A 19,938-nucleotide genomic window follows, 5' to 3' on the forward strand; every position below is an offset into this window, starting at 1 on the left:
CAATTTCTCTAAAAACGGCATCTCCTAGAGCTTAAATGAATTATTACTGAAAAGGGTTAAAGTGGACTTTTTAAAATATCACAGTTGTAAAAAACACTGAATCACACATATGATAACGACAGGCATTTTATGAAAGCATTGGTCGAAGAGAAAACGGAAGTACAATAGTTGTTTTTGAAGAATCTACTAATAGAGCGTGTCCAACTATACTTGTCGCAGAAGCAACGACAATATCACAACATCCGGACACGATTGCTCCATAAACAGGATTACAGAAAGCGTCTAACAGTAGCTGACAAGAATTTGTTGGAATTCCAGCAGCAACAAGTCCGACTGCTAGATTTTTCATGTGTTCATTGGTGATAACGAATGGAGAAATCAGGCATCTTGCGTTCGATGAGTCTTTTTTACACAAAAACCCTTTGATCCGTCCATACTTGCTCATGCCATTGTACTCGAACATGACGTTGGTATCGTCCGAAAGACATGCCTTATTAGCAGAATAACGATTTCCTTTTACAAACATCGACTCTATGTAAACGTCGCCTTGTTCCGCAAAATTGATAAATTCGTGTGGGACATATTTCATAGCAGGTTTTCGAACTTTCATAGACAATTTCAGACTTTCTCCCAGTTTCATTGCGTCAAATGAAGAAGAGAAGAAATATTCATCCTCATCGGCTCTTCTCAATACTTCCGAATGCAGCTCCTGCGAGCAATTAGTGCTGAAAATCATGATTTGTAGTTAAACGTTTTTCTAATAAATTACTCACTTTCTTAAAATGCATGTAACGACTCCATTAGTAATTTCTGGACAAAGAATGCGTTGGATATAGTGGTAGGAGTGTTCGTGCGGTTGAGTGGACAATGGGTGAAGGGGACCATACATTTCGACGTTTTCTCCGGAGTGATACAATAATTGGCGGAACTTCGAACCAGCGATGAGTTCAGGAGCATATCCTTCGATAAGCCTACTTAAACCGCGTGCGCATTTATTCACTTTTTTCGATAAATCACAGTCAAATGCCAATATCGGGTCTACATTCAGTCTGTACATAACATGTACGCCAATAATTATCGCAGAAGGAATGGGTGGAAGATCTCCAGAGAAGGCATGGAAGACAAGTGATGATTCAAAAATGTTTCCCTTTTCGGATCCGGTGATATCTTTGATTCTTCCTGACAATTGTCTCCACTTTGATGGCAGTGGAACTCTCAACAACTCAGTCACAGTACAGTTCTTAAAAATGTCGAGTCGCGGCGTTCCATACACTTCACTTATTATTCTTTCGAAAGCTCCTTCATTATAAACATGAAACATATCGATGACTGCTTCGTACATCGGTAGAAGAGAGTGAAAATTGGAATAATTTCCACGTTGCTTTAAACCATCTTCAAGATTTGTTGGCACAAAGTTTCTCACTGAACAACGGCGGACGACCTTCTCGTTATTGATTTTACGAATTGTTTCCTGATTTAGGCAGAATGGACATGAACCTTTTGAAGAATGCGCTTTCAAATTATAAATTTTTCTTCGGGCTTGATCATCGTGCGTAGCACACACAATTCTTCCATATACGGAATACTTCTGCCAACGGATTCCGACTTTCATCTCATTCCTGATCCACTCTACTAGTCGATCATGAAGTCTAGACTCCGGTTCACTTGTCCCAATAAAAATTGCTACTAACATGACAGATTTCACTTTTGCTCTCTCAGTATCTTCCAGATCCAGTGGCACAACAGTAAATGGCCATATTTTGAAACTGAAATTCTTAAATTATTTCGATTCTCATATTGCTTCAACTAACCGGCTTTTGGATTGAAGGCGAATTCCGTCAAACCCGCATTGAAAATGAACAGTCATTTTATCATCAATCACGGGTGTACTCAACAACATCTCCTTCAATCTTCCAAATCCCATCGGGGACGTTGTTTTACGTAGATCTCTGATTTGGGATTGAGTTTTTACGAAGTTGTTTCCATGAACGTTCAATTGAGATGTGAAAAGTCGTTTAAAGTCTGCATAAGCCACTTTACATGGGTTTTTCTTCTCACAGATACATTTGTCAATTTCATCCGCACATGAGGAACAGAGACTTAATTCGTAGATGTGTTCACTGTCGAATAATAAACGTTTCATCGCAATCTCATTTTCGAAGTTTTCGGGCTCAAAATAAGAATTAATAGCTGCTTTCGATTGAGTAGTTGTCAAGAGAAATATCATTCGTCTTAAATCTTTATTAGAAAGACTTCTCCACGCCTTCTCTGGAAACGAATCATTATGTTCAGACTCCATTTTCAAAACCTTACCTCTATCATCTTCTTGCTCAATTCCATCTTCAAATATCATATCCGGTGATTCACAAATTTCACTATCATCTGTACAGTATTTCAAAATTTTTGACGCAGTGAGGGATTCATCCGAAACATCGTCATTTTCCAATCCTCCATTGATATTTTTGAAAATTTCTCTAGCTGTTTTCCTGTTTCTTCTCATTCTCAAGAATTACACTTTCACCTGAAATCTGAAAAGCCACAAACCTCTCATCTCCTTATGTCCGTATAACAAGTAACTAAATTATATTTTCCACTATCGATAGTTCGAGATCTCAAATTCGCCTTTTTGAATTATTGAAAATATATTTATGCAACCTGCAAACCAAATTTGTTATTATCATTGGGATAACCGGAAAGCTGTACCTTCGAATGAGACCTGACGAGAATATTATAACACTTGCAAACTCAATCGCGTTGCGACCAATTGAGAAAAATTAATTTTTCAACGAAAAATCCTTTCCGCGCAATACGCGCCTGTCGTTTCCTGACGCGCACGGAGTTTGCGCAAGCAAATTCCACTAATCTAATGAGATTGCGATTAGATTGATGCGGTTGTAGGATTAGACTGATATTGAGTTGCCTGAGTATTGAAATGTGATAGTATAAAGCTGTCGGGAAACTATTGGTATAGGTACTGTAGATTGTCATGTTCGAAGAAGTTAGTAGAAATCCAAAACAGTACTGACTCATATTACAGTTCTCAGGTTTATTTCACCTCTTCACAGAAGAAGACGAATGAAAATTAATTCAGATTCACTCTAGTTTACTTATGACTCGAGTTTTCAATGAGTTTGTTCTAACACCAGGTGTATGGAGGAATTTTAGGAAACCCCGGGTGCACTAAAGAAAATAGGAAAAGAAGAGAAGGAGCGAATCATTGAACTGTCTCAATTACATCTCATCTTAAATACATTACAGTGACTTTGTCTGATATCGAGATGTCACGTCAGAAGAAAATATATTTCAAGTTTTCAAAATTCTGCGAATTGTATTAGGGTGTTTCATAAGTCTTTGCACTTTTTCTATCAGTTTTTGACAAGGCTGTTTATTTATTTATTTATTTATTTATTTACTTCAAGGGATAAGAGACTATAAGATACAAAGAAGACTTGAAACATATCCCTCACGAGATAGTCTCAAGTAAAGAAAAAAAAATAGGACTAATAAGGTGCATGTCATAAAAAGAATAACGGGGGAAGGCAACAATTGAAATGACTACAACGGGTTAGAACTGAGATATGGAATTGAGATCAAGGGGAATTAAAGGAACTAGGCAATTAACGGCAGGGAATAGAAAAAAAAACTGTTAATTATGCAACAAGAAGGGAGCAAGAAATATTAGAACCGGGTAATTGAGGAATCAAGTAAAATAATAAATTGTGTGAGAGAAAGAAAAATATTTACATTGTAGGTAATGGCATTCCAAAACGGAACAGTAAAAGAGAAAACGTTATCAGATAGAGGAGATAGATAGACAAGAGCCATGGGTCTTCTGGGAGAGTTTGAGAGTCTGGCATAGGTGTTGAAAAACGCTGCCGGCCGAGGCCATGCTGTTGAAAAACGCGGCCGGCCAAGGCCGTGAAGGGCCGCGGCTTTTTTCTTAAAAATCTCAAAAAGCCGCGGCCGGCCGCGGCTTTCTAGCATATCAACTGAAAACATGACTAGATATGCTTTTGACTTATTGGTACAAGGGGTTCGCCCCCACCACGTGGCAAAACTTTTTTGTTTTTTGTTTCTGACTTTTTGGTACTAATCTGCCGTGCTGTTGTCAACTATTTCCCCGAAGGCAAATTTGTCGACAACTTAAAGGCTGGATGATGGCCCTCATGTGGTTTTCCCCGCAAAACTAGGACCATCATCGCCTTAATAATCTCTTATTCCAATCTGTTTATTCACCTTATTATTTATCTCTTTAAATCTCCTTTTTATCCGGAATATTCAATTAATTATAATTTGAATTACCGCACTAAAACCCAGTGTGTCAGTAAACGCGCTCCACTCAGCCGCGAGCGGTCGCGTAGCGGCCGCCGCGCGTCCTCATTGCTCAGGCTTGCCCTACGAGTAGTTGTTGCCTCTTCCGGTCGTCCGGTAATGTGACGAGTGTGAAAGTCTTGGCAAAATAGATCCTATCATTTTTCCGGACTATTTTAGCCTATTTTAAGCGCTACTGACGCATTGGGAGAGTAAATAACCGCCTTTTTGGGCCCTTTACGCCCTTTTCTCTATCCGCTGTTTGAGTGCGCTCAATCGTCCAACTTCCGTGCTGCCGCTCCTTCAGTTGGACTTATATAAATTATACTAACTAAATCTTTCGTAAATAAATGGGTCAATGTCTTTAAACTGTGTTCTGTTCGTTACATCGCTTATCTCACACTTTAGCCGTCATTTTATACACTTTGTTTGGGAAGATCTTTCCGGAGCGGGGTTGTCTCCGACCGCATTGAAGCCCCGCCTCCACACGTGCGACAGCCTTGGTTTTTGATCAAATTTTTCTTAATGAGAACCGAAGTCACCCGAAGTTGTGAATTAGGGCCGCCCGACCCGCAGACACTTATGTCAGAATGAAGTCCTGAAAAATGATAATAAGAACAACAAATAATAGATTTGAAATTTCTCGGGAGAAATCTACAGCATCTTCAAAAATTGTATGAAAATGTTTTTAAAAAAACCATTTTTACTTATAGCTGTGTTTTGAAACAGTAACTTCATTGCTTTACTTTTTTTTAACCAATAAATTTAAAGAATTCACTAAACAGTTTCAAGATGTTTACTTGGGAAAGATCCCGAGTCGAGATGGAGTTACAGGTCGAGATATATATAACTAGAACCAAAATTTTGCGCTGATTTCAAATTTGTATTCCAATTTTGCAAAAATGTGCAAGTTTCCAAAAAATCTTAAATTTTTATGCGATTTCTTAAAAAATGGTAGGCTTTCCAAATTAGAATTACTGTAACGGAGTACATTCAACAGGAATTTTCACGTGAAAAATTTGAAAATGTTCAAAACATTTCAAATTTAAAGAATTTTTGCTGTTTCTAAAAACTCTCAAATTTTCATGCGAGTTTTTAAAAACTGGTGGGTTTTTCGGTTCATCCTTTTTTATGGGTCTTACAGCGAAAAGAGGTACTCTAGGAGGGTACTGTAGATGGGTTTCACGTTAAAAATTTGGGAATTTTCAAAAAATTCAAAATTTCAATAAAAGTCTATTTCCAAGAATTCGAAAATTTTGAAGCTAACTTTGAATGATTGGTATGCATCTCGATTGAACCAATTTTATGGGTCTCACAACGAAAGGTGGTACTGTAGGAGTGTACGGTGGGAGACTTTAAATAGATTTTTGTTTATAAACAAAATTTCGAACATTTTTGAGGTCACAAAATGTTCTGTTTTCAAAAATTCTCAAATTTTGAAGCGCATTTTTTAAAACTGGTAGGATTCCCCGTCTAATTCTATGGGTCTCGAAGCGAAAGGCAGTATTGTGGAGAGTACGGTAGTGGAATTTTCCCTTTGATTGAAATTTGAGATTCCAAAAAGTCTCAAGTTTTTAAGCAAGGAAGTGCCTGACAAGGGAACCTTTTAAGTGGTCCTTAATGCCAGCAAAAACGACCTATACAGTTCGAAAGAGGATGGTTCAAAACCTATAAATCAGTTTTCAAAAGTTGCTTCCGTGACCTGTAAGTGTCTGAAATTGCCATCTGAAAATGGACCATTTTTACCATTGATTTGCTGCATTTCGCCCTCTCGCCTCCTCCAAATCCTATCACGTTTGTAATAAACTGCGGCGACACTTTCAAAACGTGATCGAATGGCGCAGGTGGTTATCGTCTAGGCGGAGGAAAATTTTGGGTTGGTTCGACCCCTTCGCCATTTTTTTCTTTTTTTTTTGTTTGATTTCTTTTTTTCCAGTTTTTTTCAATGTTTTTTAGAAGCTATCATAAAAGTTTGGCGGCACCTCTATCTGTCAACCGACAAATCTCTGTTATAATCATTAATTGAAAGGGATTCAGAAGGGAATCACGTTGATGGTGATACAAAATAGTACTTATACGATAGCTTCTAAAAAACATTGAAAAAAACTGGAAAAAAAGAAATCAAACAAAAAAAAAAGAAAAAAATGGCGAAGGGGTCGAACCAACCCAAAATTTTCCTCCGCCTAGACGATAACCACCTGCGCCATTCGATCACGTTTTGAAAGTGTCGCCGCAGTTTATTACAAACGTGATAGGATTTGGAGGAGGCGAGAGGGCGAAATGCAGCAAATCAATGGTAAAAATGGTCCATTTTCAGATGGCAATTTCAGACACTTACAGGTCACGGAAGCAACTTTTGAAAACTGATTTATAGGTTTTGAACCATCCTCTTTCGAACTGTATAGGTCGTTTTTGCTGGCATTAAGGACCACTTAAAAGGTTCCCTTGTGAGCATTGGTATGGGAATCGAATTTTCTCGTCTCGAAGCGAAAGGTGGTACTGTAGAGAATATGGTAGAGTGGAGTTTTCACGTGAAGAATTTGGGAATTTTCAAAAAAACCGAAAGTTTTGAAAAAATTTCTGTTTCTAAAAACTCTGAAATTGTCAAGCGATTATTTAAAAACTGGTAGCACTCTCGAGTTAACCTGCTTTAAGGGTCTCACAACGAAAGATAGTACTGTAGGAGTGCACAGTAGATGGGTTTCACTTGAAAGAAATGGGAATTTTCACAAAATCCAAAATTTTGAAAAAACAAAAAAAAATTTGTCACTTTCCAAAAAATCTTAAATTTTGAAAAGGGTTACTGTGGAGAGTACGATAGATAGGTTTCACATGACGAATCGGAAAATGCTAGAAAACCGAAAATTTTGAAAATTTTACAAAAACCGAAATTTTGATAACTTTTCAGTTTTCAAAAAGTCTCAAGTTTTGAAGCGAACTTAGATGATTGGTGCGGTTCTTCCCGGTCCTTTAATTTTATATGTCTCAAAAGTTGGTACTGTTGCATACTACGATAGATGGTTATCACGTGAAAAAGTAGAAAGTTTTCAAGAAATCCAAATATTTGATTATTTTTCTGTTTCCAAAAAGTCTCAAATTTTTAAGCAAATTTTTTTAGAATTGATCTGGAAACGACAATTTCTGTAGGAGAGTAAAGTGGTCGGTTTTTGAATGAAAAATTTCAACACCTTTCAATTGAAAAAATTGAAAAAAAAAACCAAAATTTCCAAAACTTTTGAAACATGAAATTTTCCAATTAAGGACGGATGTTAGAGAACAGCGTTAACATTACGGTAGTTTCAGATTATGGGTCCCGATGCAGAAAGTGGTACTGTAGGAAAAATTGGAGAACTTTCAAAAAACCCGAAAATTTCGAAAACATTTCTGTTTTCAGGATATAAGACAGGCCAAATTTGAAATTTTTTTTCCTCGACAGTTTTTCCGCAAATTTTCAACTTTCCTGTGAGTTTTCACACAAAAAATTGAGAGGTGCGAAATTTCAAGAATTGATGTGGAAACTGAATAAATCTCCCAAAATAGTTAGAAAACTGAAAAATTGTAGAGTTTCTGAGAAATTCAAGAAAATTTCAACGAAATTACAACTTTTCCTCAACTGGTTGCAGAAACTGATTCAAGTCAGCTGTCAAATTGGTTTTTTGAAACAATTTCAAAAAGAGTTACGTAAAAAATCAAACATTTTTATTGAAAAAGACAAAAACAGAAACGTTACAGTTACACTTTTGTGAAAAACTGAAAAAAAATCGCGTGAAAATTAGAAAAATTCCGATTTAACGTGATGAACTCGGGCCTTCTCAAAATCGTGACTGTTACAAACTCTGGGAATTATCCACGAATCGATGTGTATGAGTTTCAGAGTGCTACCTGAAATTAAACGAATTGCACGTATTGACATATGAAAAAACGACAAACCTCATTCTGACTTGAAAAAGCATTCTGTAAGTTATCAACATAAACCAATAGTATCGATAGATTGATTAAAAAAATGCCACTCCACATACAATATAATACATCTGAAAATCTGAAAGGATTATTCTTGAAACCGTAATTGTTAAGTTACCTCTCAAGCACTATTGAGCAGTCCAATTAGCATTTTAAGAAACTAAGTAATAGAACTTGGGAATTGAAAATTATATGTAAAATCTGCAAATCTGTGGTTATTCCTTACCTGGATTCAATTCTTTTCTCTGGAATAGGCATGATTCACTGTATAGAGCTGTATTTTATATCACATCGTGCATCAAGAACAATGGGAATACAACGAATCATCAAAACAAATGACGTGTAACTTTAAAAAAAGTTTTAAAACGTGGCTTGTCATTTAAAATTTTGCCACGTTTATAAAAACAATCTATTTTGGAAAGAAAACCACGTTTTGATGATTTGTTGTATTCCCATTGTTCTTGATTGGAAATTTGCAAGATGCTATATGAAATACAGCTCTATACAGTGATATCCGCCTATTCCCAAGAAAAGAATTGAATCCAGGTAAGGAATAACCACAGATTTGCAGATTTTTCATATAATTTTCAATCCCCATATTCTATTACATGGCTTTTTTAATGCTAATTGGTCTACTCAATAGCGTTTAGAAGGTAACTTAACAATTACGGTTTCAAGAATAATCCTTTCAGATTTTCAGATGTATTATATTGTATGTGGAGTGGCATTTTTTAAATCAATCTATCGTTATACTTGGTTTGTGTTGATATCTAAATGCGCTCTTTTTAGTCAGAATGAGGTTTGTCGTTTTCTTTTTATATGTCAATAGGTTCAATTCGTTTAATTTCAGGTAGCTCTCTGAAACTTCATACACATCGATTCGTGGATAATTCCCAGAGTTGTAACAGTCACGATTTTGAGAAGGCTCGAGTTCATCACGTGAAATCGGAATTTTTCTAATTTTTACGCGATTTTTTTTTTCTGTTTTTCACAAAAGTGTAACTATAACGTTTCTGTTTTTGTCTTTTTAAAATAAAATTAATAAAACTTGTGCGAGCATTATTCCAGTCTTACCAACTTGTTGTTAATCAAATCCTAATAAAGAGATAGTTTCAGCTATGAGTTAACTTATCCAGAAAAATTCGACTAGCTGAGAGTTTATGAAACTCTGTTAAAAATCACATACTTTTCAAAAATCCGTCATATTTGAACAATTATGAGTTTTCACATTTTCTCAAAATACAAAGAGAAATCTGTCGAGGAAAAAAAATTTTCAATTTTGGCCTGTCTTATATGCTTACCATTTCGAAACAGTGACAAAATGAAAATAGTAAATATGAAACAGTTTTTGCTTCGGTAGTTGTCGACATTTTTATTTTTCTTTTCTTTTTCTGGGGAACTAGTTTTACACGAGACAAAATCAAAAGTTTAAAAATGTCTTACAACCATCCGAGGAGTATTTTCTTGGATTCAAAGATCACTCAAAAAACGGATGAAACTGAGAATTCTGGCTGGGCACAATATGCTACACTCAGACTTATATAACGGGCCGGACCAAACAAAAATAATTCCTGCCCGGCCCGATTTGAACAATTTTTCATAGTTTTCGACTAATAATTAAAAATTCAATCAAAAGGCGAATAAGTTAGAGAATCACTATTACAATTGATCAGCTGTCTCAAGGTATGAAACCTAATCTGATATTTTTGTAACTGCATAGTTATAATTTTATTTTTGGCAGAAGTCGAGAAAATACAGAAAAAATTAGCGGAAAGTCGACACAACACCAGAAAAGTAATGCTTCATTTTTAAGTGTTATCTGAAACAGACAATATTCTTAATACGGTTTCTCACCTGCACGATAGCAAAAATTATTTTCTAAGACCGTTGCGTAAAGAGTTCTTGCAATTAGAAAACACTCGGCATCGTCGATAACAGTATAGTTCAATGTTGCAAAACAAAATAAAAAAATTGAAAACAGTAACTTAATCATAAAGATTAACAAGAAATCCTAATCGTTAGCTTGAAAATAATCAGGTTTATAGAGTATGGCTCTTCTTTACCGTAATCCAAAATCAAATCCTCTCAGGCTCTCCATTAGGTAAGCACGGTTCTTTTAACTACACTCAGTGGGACTGGAAAATTTTGGAAAAACGAATCTAACATCTAAAACGGCATCTGAAAACTTTTATCATGATTGCGAAACAGGTGTTTCCACCGAGCTTAAAAAAATGAGAAAACTCAGCGTCTATTGAAAGTATACATTGTTTTTGAATAAATTTTTCAAAGCGGTATAAAACGAGTAAATTTCCATCAAAGAGGTTTTGAAAAAATACGGAGGAGTCGTTCATAAGATTTCAAAATGAGCAAATACCGGTGATAAAAATGAAATAAAGATATAAATTTTTATAAAACAGGCTTTGGTTGATTAATTTCCAATCAAAATGCTAGCAATAGTTTTGGGCAATGATACAAACACTTCAATAAACAAGTTCAAAACGTTAAAATTTCGAAATATGTACTTGGACAATTTAGAGTAAGAGAGTCCCAGTAAAACCCAGATTGATCTTTTCAGTTATTAATTGGCAATATATGTGAACTAGCGCTTTCCAAACACGGGCAATGGAAAAAACACAACAAATTAACGAAACGAAGTTTTCTGGTTATACTGAAACAGTTGCTTCGAATTGTTTTCAAAGCGTTGACGTTCTATCAAAATATCGCATAAAATCGAGTTTTCCAGCAATACTGACATTTTATGAAACACGATAATTCTTTGTTACAGCAAAAGCTAACTTTTTTGTTTTAACAAACAAGGAACATTGGAAAGTCTATATTATTAGACAGCCGTCATAAATGTAGAAGTTGAAACATGCTTGAACAAGTTTTTTCCAGCTTACTACTGTTTCTGCTTGCTATGAAAGGACACAAAGCTTTGATAGTTTTAGTGGCATAATAGAATCAAACAAGATGTAACAGTATGGGAGTTTAGTAATCATTAAACAGAAAAAATTAATAATATTTTCAGACAAAAGTTTCAGACTACGTTACCCATTACCAAGTGTGATTGATAATCAATCAAGTGCTGAACATCAAAATAAACGCTTTCTTTGGTTCTTACGTTGGTAAGTTTATTTTGGTTATGTTTCAGTTAGATTTTTTAGAGAATCAATCAAAAATCTGTTTGAAATCGATTTTCTTACAGCTATGGACATAAGCTTGAAGTTCCTCAATCGTTAGTGTGGTTGAAGAAGTTTGCGTTCATTTATCAATCACCAGCGGATCAGACACTCGGTAAAACGTAAAACATTTCTGAAACAGATAAATTTGTGTTTCATATGGTGGTGTTGACTGACTACAGATTTAATAATTCGTTGCTTCCTCTGGGTTAAAATCTAATTCAAGGCTTTCTTTTAAAAAAAAACCTTCAAGATTAAAAAAATCCGCAAAATAAGGGTTGGAAAATAGTTATAACAATAAAACATGAAAAGATGGTGAAGAATGAAGTAAAGGCAAAAACTCACATCGCTCACCGAAAAACGTTCGATATCAAAACGAGAGGTGGCCAAGTTTTCCTTATGCAGCGATTTTCGCGCCCGGAGGCTGGTAACCTGATAATAGTAGAACAATACAATGAAACCGTTTTTGACAACAATCTAGGTCGCTTTTCACTTTTCCGAGATGAAAACTTTTAGTGATACTCTTCCTCAGCTTCGAATTCTTTAAAGAAAAACCAAAAGTTAGCATGTGTACATGTGGAAGGTTTTTTTTACAAAGTATACTTTCAACATCATTACAATCATTAATAAACTAGAGCTCCGTTAAACAGTTTGATTGGATCCAAACAATGAAATTAACAACAACAGTACTGTTCGCTGACAAATGAATGATACCTCAAGAACAAATTGAGAAATAATTATTTTTGAAATATTTTTAAAGATTTTCAACAATGATAAAGTTACAAAAAACTCAAAACAACTCTAATTTGGAGAACTGAAGTGTTTTATTTTGGTGTCATTCCTGTACTAAAATGTTGTTTTGGAAAACTTCGGTGTTCCCGTTTCAACTCATTTGCAAAAAACGACTGCATTTTTTCAAAATTACTATTGGATCTTTATGGCTACATTGCAAATCAACAAACTATTCTTATAGAAAACAATTAGAGTGTTTCAGAAAACTATCAAAACGTTGTCAGAGTAAAACATATCGGTTTTTGGTCCGTGATTAGAATTTATGTTTTTATAAAACCAAAAGCACGATACAAATAATAAGGCTGATTAACAAAATCACTAATATTTGGTAAAAACAGTTTCAACTTATATGCAAGCGAAAAATTGTTTTATAGATTACCAATCCGTCATAAGTAAACTTTCTGAAACGTTCAATTCTGATAGCGCTGAAAATTTCCGGGATTCAACAAGATTTTGAAATTTCAAACAGCTCTCGTCGGAGATCGCTATTTCAAATTTCATAACAATTCAAAATTGCGGTGTACTCTTATGTTGGAAGCAATTGCATAAAAACTCTTTCAAGGTGAATAAAAGCTTAAAAATAATAATTCAGAACCGCGTAAAAGACTTGAAGACGGAAGTGAAACTGATTTCACTGAAGGCTGACGGAAGACCAAAAACACGCGGGAGGCGGAAAACTTCCGTAAATTTCTGCTACAAAGGAAGCCGGTTGCCGGTTGGAATGAATGTGAATTTTAAATATTCTAAAGTATTGTTAATGAAAACGTGAATTTATTTTATATTTACAATGGATTATCAGTTCAAAAATGTTCACCGTTTCATGTTTGTTCAATAGGTTTTCTGAGCAAAAGTAATTAATTGTGGATGACAAATAGAGATTCATTGAAACAACAATAATTATTCCAAAAATAACATTCTGCCAAAACAGTGGGTTTTATTAATTTTTTAATATTCGGTGATTAGCACTAACGGGCACGGGATTAATATTTGCAAAGAATATGTCAAAGCATAAAACGAAACAGGTAAAATTTTGAGAAGTGTGAGAATGAGTGTTTGGATTACGTCAACACTACTGTCTTAAATAGAAGCTGTAGAACAACAAAGCAGTTATTGAGCAAATAAACTTGCGGGAATTACAAAAAATTAAGAAGGCCATTTGTCGCCCGTTTTTCATTCTCGAATGGAAATTAATAAAGAAAAATCAAGAAAATAAGCGCTTGCCACAAGTTCAGTGAGAATAGCCCCGCGGGTCGCCGAATGCAGCCAGCAACAAGCCTAACTCGAAGTCTAAGTAAAACATTGCAGTTTTAACTAATCAACATAATGTCCAAAAACCTAGATGGGTTATTCGACAATAGGTAAACAGAGCTGTGGTGCAAGGTCTAATATGATGCCAAACTAAAATGAATTTTGAAATAAAAGTTGTTTAAGTTACTTAAAATTATCTTAATGGTTTGACGGTTGTGGGGCTCGTCGGTTTCTGCTATCGGGAAAAAGTCCTTGCAATATTTCAGGAGAAAAATGAGAAAAACATTTCAGTTTCATAAACATTATTTCACAGATATATTTGGAAAAAAAAACTTTGGTAGGTGGTAAGATTATCAAAATCAGTTTAAATGACAGAGTCAATAATACAAACACTGTTTTTTTTGTTTTTATTGGACGTCATGATATTCCCATTATGTCGATCATCTTAATCTTCTCTTATGTTCCAAGTTTCCCATGTATCGATTGATATTACATACAAAACAGTGTGAATAAGTGTGACATCACCTTGTAAGCGTTCCCATCTAATCCCTTTTTCGAAAAGCATCTTCTCATTTTTAGTGCGTTTCGCGTGCAGAGCACGCAGTCACACTGTCATTCTCACGCATTTTTGCGACATTATACCGTGAGCAGTAACTTTATATTGGTCGGTTATTGTTCTCTCACTTCCGTCTATCGATTGTAAATTTGTATTGTGCTAGTTGTAAATCTAGGTAGTCTTTAGTTGATTTCGACTATCTTTGAGAGTTTGTCACGGCACAGGGTCACAGAAAGTCCATATGCAGCATCTCCGCGCCAAACTTTTTTTTTGATAATTTCTATATTTTTTGTGCGAGGTTTAACCGAAAAAACTAGAAAAGTAAGTTTTATTCAAAAAACTTAACTCCCTATTGTCCCTTCACGCTACAAGCACGCGATTTGACTGAGCGGCGACTCAATTGGCAGCCTGCAAAGCCGTGAGCAAACGCGCTTCCCTAGACTTCCGGCTTCGCGGAAAAATAATTTGAATTCACATGGATTAAAAATTACCCTGTTTCACGGTGTCACTAATTGTCCCATACAGGGTTGACCAGAATTCCGCCTATACGATTTCAGCTTGAAAAATTTGTGCGCCCCCTACTCGAATTTACTGATATTTTAAAGATTTTTTGCAGCAAAGCTATCAGTTTCAGTTTTTCCGAAAAAACGGAATTTAGCACCAGTATAACCATCTTAAGACCTTTTTACAAGAAAATAAGGCGAAAATCGATTTTTGACACTTTTCCAATCCGCCTTCCGTCTTCCGCCAAAATTTTTTAAAATCCGCCTTCTACACTGACCAAGTACACTGTCTAAAGTACACTGACCAATCATCTTAAAAACCGCATATAATAAAAATGGGCGGAGTTTCAAAAATGATCCCATTATTTTCCATTTAAAAAAAATTTGAAAAACTGTTAGACCTGCAACGGTAATATTGTCGCGGATACTGTTTCCGCAAATTAATTTTCGATCTACCGATTCCTTGTTGCCCGCTAATTATAGACTCTAGTTTGGTTACGTCGAGTCTTTTTGCGCACGCGTTGTACATCAGGGGTTCACAGTCAATATATTTTTTTTTGAAAATAAAAGATTGTTTCATGTCGATAATATCAGCTTTTCACTTTATTCATTTTTTAATGACTTCTTGCCGTTCCTCAACTATACATAACAATTTTCAGTAATGTACCCCAACTACTACCAAAATTCACACAACTACCCAGTGGCGGCTCAAAATCAGCAGACAGATGCCGACGGGCAGCACAGTAACCAGGACTACTTACAGTATGCCGCAAATCAGTATTGGACACAGACAGGATATGTGAATAGTGAGTTAGCGTCTTACAACCGCGCTCTACCGAACCCGAAGAAAATTGTGAGATTTTTCAATGGGGATTTCGGTGGAGCGCAGTTTTAAGAGCTGTGTTGAGCCAGTAAATAGAAATATGTTTCAGACTACAATCCTCCAGCGCCTCCCGTCCAAACCCCATTCGAGCCAGTCAACCCGGACGCCATTAAGGTCACTCTGCACGACACAAAACTGTGGAAAGCGTTTCACGTACTGGATAACGAGATGGTCACCCTCCCCAACGGACGTCAAATCTTCCCCACTCTCCACTACAGCGTATCCGGTCTCCCACACTCGGCAAATTACATTTTTGGGCTGAAACTCCAACGAGTCAACAAGAATAATTTGATGGAATACAGAGGTGGCGAGTGGAAAGAGACTGGGAAAAGTGTCAAGGCAGATTTGGAGAGTAATGAGATATTTGCTGGTGTGATGGGTGGAGGTGTCAATTTCAAAAATGCTAGGATCCAGAGCGTCAGAAGATATAATACAAGAGGAAAGGATAAAGAAGAATCACAAAAACCAAAGGCAGATCAAAACAAGGATATTTCGGTGAGTCACCATAATTTCTTCACTCCCTTTTCCCTTTCCTCTCAGCTGGCGAAGGTTTGGTGTAGTGGTTAACAACCTTGTTTTTGACTTTGGTCTACCCGAGTTCGAACTTTTTTGCGGCAAACTTTTTTTCTTTTTTTTCTGACAAAATTAGATTAGAAAATATGAAATAGTGCAAAAAAAGTATAATCATGACCTATTTCTGTACACTTTGAAAATGTTGGGTCTCGCCACGAAAATCTAGATGTTTGGGGTACTGTAACTTTTCGTGGTGGGATCAAAGCGGTTTAAAATTTATATATTCGCGATCAGTGCGTCAGGACCGATCAGAAAAGTATAATCATGAATATATTCCGTTCATTCTGGGTCTCGACGCGAAAATACCGTAGTACTGTAGCATTACGTGGCGAGACCCAATTTCTTCCAAACTACGTCATGATTATACTTTTATGAAAGCTCTTGCTAAATCCGATTCTGTTCCTAAATTCGCGAAATCTTAAATTTGCTTTTTTCCAGCTCTTCGTCACCAGCCACTGCCGTTACACCCCCATACTATCAGTCTACTATATGCAGTCTACCGAGAAGAAATTCCTAAAATCATTCGTGTTTAAGGAGACACAATTCGTTGTGGTCACTGGCTACAAGGTAAAATTCATTTTAATTTCCAGATTTCAAAGAATATTTTTTGTTTTAGAACGAAGCTGTCAGAAAGTTGAAGACCAACAAGAATCCATTCGCTCGGCCGGATTATAAGGAGGATTATAAGGAGGATGTTGTGGAGAATTCAGAAAAGGATTCCACATGGGATTCTGGAATTTCGTCGATGAATAGCACAGTGGCGTCGTCAATTGAGTCACCAACTTCTAGAAGGGATTCAGGAGTCTCTTCTCATTCTCAGAATCAATATCAGTTTTGGGGCTCATCGATGACTCCAGGACCATTCATTAAAAAGGAGCCCACTCCCGAAAATTCTAGATTCGATATGAATTACACTTCCGGAGGAGCGTCTACTTCTGATTCTCAGAATCAATATCAGTTTTGGAACTCATCGGTGACTCAAGGACCATCCAGCGGTGTTAAAATGGAACCCATTTCTTTTAATATGGATCTGAATTCTCAATCCAATAATCTACCACCACTACACTCATGGCAACAGGACCCATATCCGCTCACGGCCACTCCAGGGCCATCGATTCAGCCATGGGATGAAAACAGCTTCGGACAGAAGCAGAACTATAAGTTTTGATTTGATTGAGTTAATTGAATAATTGGTTTAATTTTGATTCATTTGGATTTCTTTGAATAAAAATAATAGAAATGTAAAATTTTCGGTTTCAGAACAACGCAATTATTGGGGAAAATTAGTTTTTTTGTTGGTTGACTTTTTGTTGGTCTGAAGTTTAATTGCTTAAAATGATGCAGCTTACGGTTTCAAAAATGTGATTTTTCGAGTAATTTAATTTTCGCAACTAATATCAACGAATTTAAAGGTTTTTTTTCTTTTTTCGCGATATAAATTGAAAAAGAAGCGAAAGTTAGTTGAAAACAGCAAGGAATTGAGAAATGATTTTGTCCGAGAGGACTACACGGCCGCGTGGAAAAATTCTTCCACCTATGCTCCTTTTGAGTCAGGAGAACGAGAATTGAAGCGTTTCTTTTAAGCTCCAATTTCGAAAGTTTCTTAGAATCATCTGAAGTTTCGGAATCTGAAGTAAAAATTATGGCTTCAAAACTCCTGTATATTTGAAAACCAAATGAGAACAAATAAATTTTATACGCGTTTTTAACAGTTTCAAACTCCTTTCATTTCGAATATTTTTTCATTGAGTCAATCGTAATGTGAACCATTTTTGCCGTTAAAAAAATTCCGCCCTGAATAGTACACCTGTAAACAGATAATAGACAATCAACCAGTTATAATTGAAAAGTTATACATTTCATGATGTTTTTCTGTTTTATGAAACCGCCAAAATCTGTTTCTTTTTTTCAGAGTAATAGAGGAGGTATGAAATTTTTATGTCTATCACGGTTCTGAATGTTCAATGAAAAATTATGATAACTGTGTCAAGCTTATCATAAGTGACCATTCTTATTTCAAAAGGTTGATTCCTCAATAAAAATTGTTTTCGCTTTAATCTTCCTCTTTCTTTTTGGAGGAAAAGGTCTGCCTATGAGCGATGACTGGTAAGCCGTGCCCGTACTGATTGCAAAAATGAAAATCTTCAAAGTTACAAATACAGTTTGAGACAGGGAACAAAAAACTATTCAAATCTGTTGAACTTCTCTGTTCTCGTTCCTCCTATTTCAAATTGTTTTTTCCATCGTTACCTATTTCTTGCTGTTTTGAATAAGTTTTCTAAATCTAGGTTTTGGAAAGTATTTCAATACAATTCTTCCACTGTTTTTATTTGAATGTGCTAGAACAGAATGTGATTTAAAAAATAATTGTATTTTTTGAAATAACCCTAAACTAAAAGTGAAACCAATAGAATATTGATTTGTATTTTTTTGCTCGTATGGTAATTGCTTGAAACAAGAATTTTATGAAAACTATATTGAAAAACTCATCTAAATATTCAAAAATCTTTGATTTATTTGAAATAGATTTAACAAATAAATAAATTCACTTCATTTTGAAAATATTTGGTTCAGGAAATAGTTGGAAAAGTAAGTCAAACGTTTTTCTTAAGAGAAGAAACGTTATTAATACAGTGAAGTTATTCTGTTTCAATAGTTCAACATCAAGTTATAAAGTAAAATATTTTTGATTCATCGATGGAAGTTGGAAGTCGGAAGTCGGAATTAGATTTTTTCTCAAACTTTCAAAAACTCCAAGAGAAAAATCATGAAATTCGCGAAAATCAGTGGAAAATTATTTTTTGGCTGAAGAAAAGCCTATTTTCTGTCCTTTTAGACCATATTTCTATGAATTTCTGTGAAATGCACTTTTCGAAAATTTCACAGTTATGGAATGACGGAAGTCGGAAGTAAAATTCCTTATCCGGAGGTCTGAAGTCGGAAGTCGGAATTCCATGCAACTCTGATCCCGTACTCTTCGGTATAAGTATTCACAAATCGCAAGACCGCAATGTTAAACTGTGATCAAACTGAACCTTCTGTTTGAATGCAAACATTTCGTATTCAATGATTTTGACCGACTAGAACAATGCATGGTTTTCCATACATCAGAGAGCATTCTGCCAAGAAATCTCCAAAATAAATAAATGTGAAAACTTTGCAAAAAAATTATGATAGCAATCTTGGATAAGTGCATCCCATCACACACCTTTTCTGAAACAGAATAAGTCATTATATTAAAAAAAACTGATTTGTATGCAACTGAAATTCTTCGATATAAATAAAAAGAATCTACTTCAATGTCAATAAAATGCAAATTAAATTAAATAATGGTTTTTCAATTTGAAAGTTTATTCGGAGTTCTGCTATTACCCATCCGCCGGTGGCTGATCATTTGCTCAAAGTGGGACGCGGAGTGGGTCTCGTTGCGGAATTTCGATTTACGGCGGCTCTTGACCGTACTTTCGCCATAAAAAGTTTCATACTACGGTAGTCGTGTCGAGACCCACTCCGCGTCCCCGGGCCGAACTTTGAACCACCGGCGGATGGGTAATAGGATGTTCCTAAAGTTTTATTTGAGAAACTTTTGGAAACTGAACGCAAGGAAAGCACTATTAACATAAAACGTCCGTGAAACAGATAGGGTTTATGTTAAATGTTCAGTTTCCGAATATTTATTGTACACCTTGTGTTATTTACACGTTTAATGTTAGCCAACGAAGAAACTTTAATAAATTTCTCAAAAGTTGAAATGTTCGATAACCAGAAGGATTTCGATAAACAGTCAACTAGTTTTATCATAAAAATCACTGTATCAGGAATATAACATGAGAATCATTTGAAACGGGATTAGTACTGCATTGTTGGCTTTCAAACTTATAACAACTAATTTCTTTCAGTTTAGGTGTATTGAAAGCTTTGTGAACAACTTGG

At 35.5% G+C, this 19,938-nt stretch overlaps 1 protein-coding gene across 1 annotated transcript; it reads left to right on the plus strand.

The window, feature by feature from the left end:
- Positions 1 to 15,210: 15,210 nt before the first annotated feature.
- On the plus strand, positions 15,211 to 17,173 carry GCK72_012359 (uncharacterized protein; the record flags this gene model as incomplete). Its single annotated transcript, XM_053729047.1, has 4 exons — positions 15,211 to 15,355; positions 15,482 to 15,927; positions 16,444 to 16,572; positions 16,622 to 17,173. 4 exons carry the CDS (start codon positions 15,211 to 15,213, stop codon positions 17,171 to 17,173), a joined length of 1,272 nt encoding a protein of 423 aa, XP_053583819.1.
- Between the last annotated feature and the right edge of the window lie 2,765 nt (positions 17,174 to 19,938).

The sequence above is a fragment of the Caenorhabditis remanei genome, chromosome IV (assembly GCF_010183535.1).
Source record: "Caenorhabditis remanei strain PX506 chromosome IV, whole genome shotgun sequence".
Lineage (NCBI taxonomy): Eukaryota > Metazoa > Nematoda > Chromadorea > Rhabditida > Rhabditidae > Caenorhabditis > Caenorhabditis remanei.